Source organism: Rhipicephalus microplus, chromosome 4, assembly GCF_043290135.1.
Source record: "Rhipicephalus microplus isolate Deutch F79 chromosome 4, USDA_Rmic, whole genome shotgun sequence".
Classification (NCBI taxonomy): Eukaryota; Metazoa; Arthropoda; class Arachnida; order Ixodida; family Ixodidae; genus Rhipicephalus; species Rhipicephalus microplus.
In genome coordinates, this window is record NC_134703.1 from 36,671,639 (window position 1) to 36,681,194 (window position 9,556).

General features: G+C 46.9%; 1 protein-coding gene across 1 annotated transcript; it reads right to left on the reverse strand.

The window, feature by feature from the left end:
* Nucleotides 1-8,016: 8,016 nt before the first annotated feature.
* LOC142814336 (beta-1,4-mannosyl-glycoprotein 4-beta-N-acetylglucosaminyltransferase-like) lies at nt 8,017-9,129 on the reverse strand. Its single transcript, XM_075893020.1, has one exon. The coding sequence runs from the start codon at nt 9,127-9,129 to the stop codon at nt 8,017-8,019; it is 1,113 nt and encodes a 370-aa protein (XP_075749135.1).
* Nucleotides 9,130-9,556: the final 427 nt, after the last annotated feature.

Sequence of the window (9,556 nt, forward strand, 5' to 3'; positions counted from 1 at the left end):
TGTAGCCGCGTAGTGGCGGCTGTTATGTCTCATAACCCCCGGCGGTAGAATCACCCTCTCGGTACTTAAAGGAACATTAAAGTTAAATAACAATTTACGCCAGAGTGAAAGCTCAATGTATGACAACATCTAAAACGACATATACACAACAGTGCCCTACTTGCAGAGGAATTAAAGTAAATGCACAAGAACACAAGCGCTGCAGTAGGACATATTCAAAATGATCCCGATGACATCAGACGGACAGCGTACAATTAATCACTAGTAATTGATCTAACTGCACTAAACAAAGGAACTTTCGTGCAACAAGAGACGCAATAAAATGCTGCTTGTTCGTTTCTGTTTGATTCATAATAAAAAGAACTGCCAGACGTTACTATGGGGATAGGTGTGAGTGGTTCAAAAATTCAATTTTGCATCATTACACGGGACAGGTGGCGTCATCTAGCGGGGCGCAGTTGAAACGAAAGCATCTGCATCTCGAAGCCAGTGGCGGGAAATTGATCAATGGCCGTTATTCTTGGTGTGGCTCCCGCTGGTTTCGGTCTGCTGCTACTATAGCGCAGTAAAGCCGGGCAGTGTTGTGCACGGCAACAGTGACGCGAGATGGTCAGTCCGCTTCTCGAGGTGGGTAATTTGAAGTGCGCTAACCCGATGCGGAGCGCTAAAACGTAATTTTATTTCAAAATAGCCCGTTGCTTGGCGTGAAAGTAACACTACGAGGTTTCGGGACTGCCACTTCAAGAGTCAACGTCGACGTAATCGTTGGCTTTAGTGACGGGGATGAAGTTGAAGAGGGTAATAGGGCTTTAGTCGAGTCACGTCAATGGCGTCGCTCGAAACCGGCAATGACGTTGTTGGATCAGTTGGAACGATCTCGTAGGTGGTAACGTGTGACTTGAGCACCAATTACGTACTAACTGATTAACCAAAATAATTAATGACTTTGTTTATGGCCGTGAAGTAGCCGCAGAGTAACTCTCTGAGCAACACGCAGGTTGAACAAGGGAACTGGTTTAACTGTACGCCCGAATATATGACTAGTCGCAAGAAACACTTGTTCTAATGTCCATCTCAATGAACATTTAAAACTACTCCATTGTCATCCTGCTTCTAATCAGCCTCTGTTTTGTCCATTGCAAAACGAAAGCCTCTTCGAGTGGTCCTGAATTTACCCTTCTAGTGCGAGGCTGATTCCATTTTATTCCAGCGAATTTATTGAATCCTCGGCATCATTTCATATCCCTTCATATTCATTCAATTGCTCTGAAAGAGCACAGGTAGCTTTTCTACGCATTGCATGGCCCGCCAATGTCATTTTTATCAACCGCTGTATACGGTTCAGGTTTACCGTGTGTCGTAGATATGAAAATCATCACCATAATGAAGTCGCACAAAATTTAGTCATCCTCTTTATTATCTTCTGCTTCACTGCCAGAGCACGTGTGCCGATTCGTTCGGCATGGGATGCAGTAACTGATCTCATGGACGTGGGAATGAGGACAAAAAAAGAGAGAGAAAAAAAGAAATAAAGAAAAATTTAACATGTGTTTCAGCATTTGTCGTGTTAGTGCTGTGCCCTTATCACCTTTACGGTATTGTATTACGTTTTCGTCGAATACACTGCTCCTTTCCATAAATTATAGGTATCACACCGCTCTTCTAATGTGCTTTTTTGTGTGTGTTCTTGGTTGCTGTATCTTTTCTAGCATCAGTTTTCTGCAGCTCACTTTTTATTCCTTAAATCTTGTTACACTTGTCAATAAAATAGCTCGTTTCTAGTAGAATGCATCACTTCTGGAGCACTCAGGCCTACTGGGAGTGACCGCATACTTCGTAACGCAAGCTCTTGATTACATTGTTTATTTGGCAAGATAACCACGATCTCCAAATTGTGAAAAGTGAGAAAAGCTACACTTCAGTATTGCACCAGTCCTGGCTTTTACTCAACGCATAATGGTTTGTCATTGACCAGGCTAATTCATGACCAGGCTAAGCCATCACCAAAGCAGTTGTTACAGTCATGTGACACTACTCTGGTACACAGTCACAGAGGTGTTCGCCATCGAGGAACTTACCATTGAGACTAAATTATTATGCCATTAAATGTTGTCGATATTAAATATGTCATTACTAATAATTAACGCATAAATCTATTTATTATTATAATATAGCCTCTACAAATGATACACTAAAAAAAACTATGGAAGCATTCGCCCACTACTCGGCCAATCCTCTGCACTAGGTATGAAAAATGCTCAGATGAAAATAACACTGGCCATGGCTGTGGAGGACACAGAAAGAAAGATGAACGAAGTGGAATGTCTGCCCTGTTTTGTTCAATTACATAAAAAGCTACCGTGTTAGTCTATGTTGTTCACATTCTTACTTCGTAATTCATCCTTACTTTCGTCAGGAAGCACAGCTGATACTCTCACCGCTTGCTCCTTAAGCATCTTCGTTTATTCAGTGTTTCAATTTCAGTCTAGATTATCACTTTCATATTAGCTCTACAGGCTAATATGACATCCTGCCACCCTTAAACATCCTGCCATCCGGTTCTCGGAACATCCCCCTTTTTGGGTCCGCGTCATCAAGAAGGGGATGACATCATCATCAAGAAATAATGACTTTAGGGGATGCGCGAGAGTCCTGAGAGCCGAGACCGGCTGCCGCGGAGGCCATGGGGGCGTCCGGCGGCGGGCGGCGGCGCCTTCTGGTCCTCTGCGTGCTGTCCTGCATCACGCTGTCCGCCGCCGCCGGACATCGCCCCGGCTCCGACCCGTCGCCACCCCAGCGTGGCCGGAGGGGCATCCAGTGGCACAAGATGTTAGAACCCGGTCGCAACGATGACGTCGCCTACGACATCGCTGGTGATGACGAAGAGGACGGCGTCGACCTGCCACCGGCTACCCGAATCCTGCACGCGTACGAAGAGGACTGGCTACTAGACAAGCTTCTATCTCAAGTGCAGAAACAAGACGCTCCTTGGGACACCGATGAGCACGACCAGCCAGCGGAAATCCCACACTACCGCAGGTGGGTGCCGAAAATATATTCGGGACGTACCAACACACAACGCACGACGCCAGTACAGCAAGAAGACATCACTGCGCCCGTCTACGAAGAGGATTTCGCGACAAATGCGGCAACGTCGTCTAGCAGTACAGCGCCGACGGTCGTTAAGACGCAGAAGGCTAGACCGACAAAGCCTGTAAAGGACGCGAATGACGACATCGGCCAGTGTCCTGCTCAGCAAGGTATTTCAAAGCCGCAACTGACAAGCGACCCAAAGTCCCGTGGGCTTATGGAAGTGATTTTTGGTACAAAATTGACAAACCTTGTGACTGCGACAACGAAGGCTACGAAACACAGCGAAACCGTGACAAAATATCATTCCACCACTAAAGTGACTACTAAGGAAGTGATTAGCGCAAAGAGACATCCCACGAATGAGCCCACTACTCAACATGCGAACAATCAGACAGCGTCCGAGCGACCGAAAATAACGTCAACAATCCAGGCGGCACAGAGGCGTGACTTCGGAAAGTTCGTGATCAACCATTTCGCCCACGTATCGCGGGAGTCTGCGTACATGGAGCACATGGAACCCATGGTGGTTTTTGCGTGCCGCGTCCATCTGTGGATCATAGGCGTACTGTGCGTGCTCGTTCTCTTGCTCGTGGTGGCTCTGTTCGCGAAAAAAGAGCGCGGAGTTGAACTCGTGCTCATGCCTCGTCCCCCAGAACCCCCGTACACTCCGCCCATGCCGGTGTCGCCGGCGTCTCCCTCAATGAAGAGACCACCGACAGAGGTTTGGGAGGATGACCTGTACGACGTGTCGGAAATAGCCAAGCTGGAAAAAAGGCACAGCGCATTTTAGCCGTCACGGACGCGCTTCTACGGAATGAATTAAAGCGCAAACACCTAAATGACTGTTCGACTCTTTGAGCCTACAAAGAAAGTCCAGCTAATTGGTGGCACATACTGTTATACAGCAAGTCTCATCCACGTCAGGTCGGAGGTTTCTTTGGTTTATACCGTGAACACTGTGTACAGGTACACTTAGCACAAAATCACAAGTATACCAGATCGTTGTTCAAAGGCCAATTGAAAATATGCTATCAACCGTAAGCAATGGAAGCGTACGGTTCACTGGCTGTTGCTCAAAATAGATTGACCTCATCGTCAGTCCAGTTATCTGAGCTTCTTTCAGAATCAAGTTTAAAGAAAACGCTGCATAACACGTTTTTTTTTTTTTTTTAGAATGCGGAACTAACTTGCTAAAGTATACGACAGCCATTAGAACGAGCATGAGGTATTCGAGAATAACTCGAGGTAACTCTGAACGAAGATCATGTGAATCGCAGTCATGTTCGGGCATGTTTTGTAAGCCCCTGCAGAGACAATACAGTAAAGTTGAAGAGTTTCAGCTATATAGTAGTATCCTTGCGTATGCGCTAATCTGAATTTTTAAGCTGTATAACTTGAGCAGTTCCAACATGGTGAAAAATATTAGTCTGCGCGCGTGTGCGCACTATTAGTTCGTATATGATGATATAGCACTACTTCCCACTGCGACAACCCATGCCCTTCAGACCCACGCAGTCATCTTAAACAGGCATCGACATAGCGTTATCTTATACAACGTCTGTACTGTATACGTACATGAAGGATTCGTTAAATGCATTGTCGTTGGAACCGAGAATGTGACGTCCCTAAGGCAAGTATATGCGCACGTGCTCATTGTCTTCAAGTTGAGGCTTTGTACAATTTGACAGATCCGACTAATTGTGGGATTCGGTTTCATGGTAGGCACTAAGCGAGTATGCCTGTCTATGCGGAATTTGTGGTATTTTTGTTTTGAGACGAGCTTTACTACGAGGTATACATCAGCGGGTTATTGTAAATGGAGTTGCAGTGTGCACATCGTATAGGCTCACCAGGCATGTCGACTACACTGGCGTTTGAAGGGCAATGTAAGGTCTCATGCAAATTCACACACACACACACACACACACACACACACATATATATATATATATATATATATATATATATATATATATATATATATATATATATATATATATATATATATATATATATATATATATATATATATATATATATATATCTTAGACTGTTACAAAACTAGAGACGGCACTAGAGCTACAACTAACTGACGTAAGTCCGACATGACGCTTGCATAGCGTCTCTTCCCAAGCAGTTTCGAAGGAAGCCTAGAAGTCCTAGACGAGAACGGCAGCGTCTACGGATCTTAATGCGAGAGGCGATGGTGAGCCGTTCTAGTGTACGGTGGTCACGTCTATCGGAAAGCAGTATACGTGGCCCGCTGTTCTTACTGGAGCTTGCCGAGTGATTAATTAGACGTGCCTGACACGGTAGTGTGACTTTTTGTTTGAATTATCGCTTTCTATGTACGTTTCATGCGTGGTAACTTCATCTTTGGCAAAGTTTTTTTTTTTTCCTGATATGGTCGCAGTCGGCTAACCCGCGCTGCTGCGAACAATACTCGTGCGCGCTTATCGTGACACACATGGCAAAGAATGATTCGGAGATACTTCAGCTGGCTAAATAGCAAGACAAATTAAATAACATCTCACTCCTACACTATATTCCGTATCCCTAACTTGCCGTATGCGCAGAAAAAAACAGCCTGTCGTGCAGACTATCTCGCCGATTCACGCCGGTGCTCTCTTGCGTTCAGCGGAAAGTACAAAGCTGCAAGTGCATTGTAGATTCGCGAGCCGTAATGAAGCTGCTAGTAGCACACAGGCACTATACAAGCGAATATTGCAGCAAATTTGCTCGTAATCGGCACAAATGTTTCGCTTTCCCAGCTCGTCTATCAGGTGGCAGCGACGGTGCTGCCCGGCACGTCCGAAATTGGCTCGCCTATACAATTCAATTCAATTCAATTTTTATTGAATTGAATTGTATAGGCGCGTCCGAAATCACTGGCGCCCGTTGCGCATGCGCGAGCCACGTAGCGTGTCCATAATTGCGAGGAGGGGTGCTATTCAGGACATTGTCGGATTCCGCCATGTTGTCAGATTCCGCCATTGATCGATGTTAATTGACCGAGTGAGTTGCTACGACCTCTCCGATTGGCTTAGAATACCGCCACTACGAAATTCGACAATATGGCGGAACTAGACGGTGTCCAGAATAGCGACCGAGGAGTCCTCTACTCTTCTCTACTTCCGGCGTCACAAAATGTGACGTAACACGGTAACAGAGTCTCCTCAGTTTAATCCTCCCCGAGGCAAGCGGCAGTCATTTGGGCAGCAGTGACGATGCTGTTACGTAGCGGAAATCGCTGGCAGCCGTGTGCTGATTGGATCTACATCCATCGGCTCGCCTCCAGCGTCGACGCTGCAGGTATGTGAATCCTCCAGAAGTGGACGTTTCGGTCACCCTGCCCTAAAATGCCGGCAAAATGCTGTTACAGTTCGGCATTTTAAGGAGTTGGACGGGATAGGGTCATCCAGTTCCTAGAGAGTACTTCAAACACTTAATTAATGAAACCATTTCGAATTTGCTATGCCCCCACTAAGTGGTCTTAAGGGTATATTGAACTATATTCACTATAGTAAGGGGGGGGGGGGGGGTACCGGCTTTCAACCATTCAGCCATTATGATAATCACATATTATGAAACCCGTTGGCAATGGCCGCTTGTACCACGCATTATTACTGCAATATTTCATGTTGCCTTGTGAAGCATGTATATAGGACGCATGTGTTTGCGAAGCATGAAATGTACTTTCACTGCATTTCCATGAAAAACTTTTCGCTGTTTTCACAAGCAGAAGCGTGGTCGTGTGGTAGAATATTCGCTTGCCGCGCAAACGACCCGGGTTCAATCCTCACTTGAACCCATACATTTCTGGTTCTGGTCGTTCTCAATTTTTCGATCACGCATAAGATGAATTTTTTACTTTAAACCAACGACGCCAACGCCTAAATTTCTGCGAAACGAGCTCTTCAACGCAAAAGTCGCTAACTACATCCCTAAATAACGCAACCCTTTAAAACATTTTGTCGCTGCGTCTATGAAGCGACAACTCATAGCACGCGCTTGCTAGTCACCGTGGGCACTGAATATCCAAGTTCACCCTGAATACGCAAAGCAGGAGACTAATTTTTTGGACCAATTTTTTCGTAGTATGCAGTAGTCGATAACTGTCGATTAATGTCAGTTTGCAGCCTGTCGTGAAACCTTCATCCCCAATCACCACAAACAGTACGGGCCTCGTCTTAGAAAATTAATAATAATATCAATTACAATCTCTGTGGTTTTCGTACCAAGACCATGATATGATTTTGAGACATGCTGTAGTGGACGACTCCGGAAATTTCAAACATCTGATGCTCTTTCACGTGCCCTGACGTTGCACAGTACACGGGCCTCCACTATATCGCCTTCGCCTAAATGTTACCGCCGCGGCCGGAATCGAATCCGCGACCTTCGCGGTCAGCAAGCAGCCGCGTACCATATAACCACTGTACCCACGAGGCGCACGTCACAGCAAAGTAAGACAGCCCTCACTGAAATTTGAAAGGAAAACGCAGGCTCCTGAAACGCAGCCTTCTTGAAATAGCTCTGGGTTGCTTAGACTGCCACGCCATCTAGGAATTCTTCACTGAATGAAACTCGAGCCAAGCAAGTGGCACAAGGTTTGAATGCATGAACCTCAATTTATTTCTGCAAGTATCTATTTTTTTTAACTGCGCTAAAGTACAGCGCTGAACATACGTGAGAGCGCGTAGTAAAATTCGTCGAGAATCTAATATATTTATTAGTAATAATAAATACACAACGTTGACTCACACATCCGCGCAAACTACAACTTTTCATGCTCTATTATAGACGACACCTTATACGTCCGATACGTCCAAAGACGCTGCGCCGAAAATCAACCCTCGCCGAAAAGAATTTCTTGAGTGGCATCCGAAGTGCAGCTATTTATTACCATCACAAAAACTTTCATCATTTCTTTGACCGCATGGGAAACAGTATGTTCCTAAATCTCCCCGGGTTTTCTTGGACAAAGGCCGGCAGGCCTAAGCGTGAAACATCAGGCTCTGGACTGGCCACCAGTTTGCCGTTGAAGAGGCGTCCCGTTCTCATCAATCGCTGGACAGCGCACGATCCGTTGACGGAGTGGCTGACGGAATCGGGCTCGCTGGCTATCTTGTCCACAACTCCAGCTGGGCCGAGGCACCAGGAGCAGTGCCATCCAGCCGGTTGCTCACGCGTTCCCACAATCCACGGCTGCGCCACTGTCGCCGCAGAATCGAACCGAAGTGCGTCCAGCGAGGTTGCCAAGTCGTCGCGGAGAAACTTCCACGTACAAGCCGCCCTCTCCGTCGAAGTATTCTGCGCGTGCGGCACTCGGAAGCTGTAGACGCTCTTGGCGTACCTGAAAGCGACGACGTCGGGAATTCCGTCGTGGTGGCTCAGAAAGTCGACGACCGACGCGCTGGGTATCTCGTCGGCGCTAGTGAGTAGGATCCAGGCATCCTCGTCAAGGCGCGGAAGCGAACTGGTGAAGGTAGCCATCAATTCGTCCATGAAAATGCGATGAAGAGCCATGCGGATGGCTCGAGGTTCGGCGTCCTTTGGGAAGGCGGGATATTCCGCGTTATAGCCGATGACGATTCGATCGCGGAACTGCTGAAACCGGGACGTGTTGAGCAGAGACTCAAGCAGCAGGTCTCGCCCTCGCATCCGGAAGTTTCTCGTGCTCTCGAGCACGACGAAGTGGTCCACGGAGTTCCCCAGCTCTTGCAGACGTACCTCGAGCAAGTCAACCTCGTTGTGGAATAGAAGCAGGTTGATGACGGTGCGTCGGCACCGCCGACGCTTCAACCCGCCCCAGAGGTACAATTCCGTGAATCCGGTGGCGTCGAGGGCAGCCGGAGGCACGGCGTAGTTCCCCGGCATCGAGCTCAGGCAGGGGCGCTGGACATCGACGGTGTCCGGCTGATTTGAGACGATCAGCACTTCCATTGACACGTACGTAAAGACAACGCTGGTTACGGTGGCAAGCACTATAACCTTGAACTCGACCTTGCGGTGAAAGCGCTGCGAACGCGGCATCGTGTTCAGTGGAGACGACATTCTTGTCAACGGTCTCAGTAGGCCTCACACCGCTGCTACTTTCTTCCTCCACAGCCATGCTAGCCACCCTAGCAATGCCACGTATGCATGAAATATGACTGATGACGATGGCAATCACTCGAACAAAAACATCGCACGAACTCACGTGGGAAAATAAGATGCTAAATTAAATAAGAAAATACAAGAATACGTGTAATGAAAAAAGTCATAGCTGAAGTAAATGCATAAAAAAAGGTTTTAAGATCTGTTATTTCACATTTCCGCCCGATTCTTGGTCGACCTGCCTGAGTTGGTGAATGCCAATCATGCAAGAATCATCATCATTATCATCTTCATTATTTCACATTATGCCGCAAATTGGCACATGTGCCTGTGGCGTACTGTGCAACTACGTGCGTGAATCTTG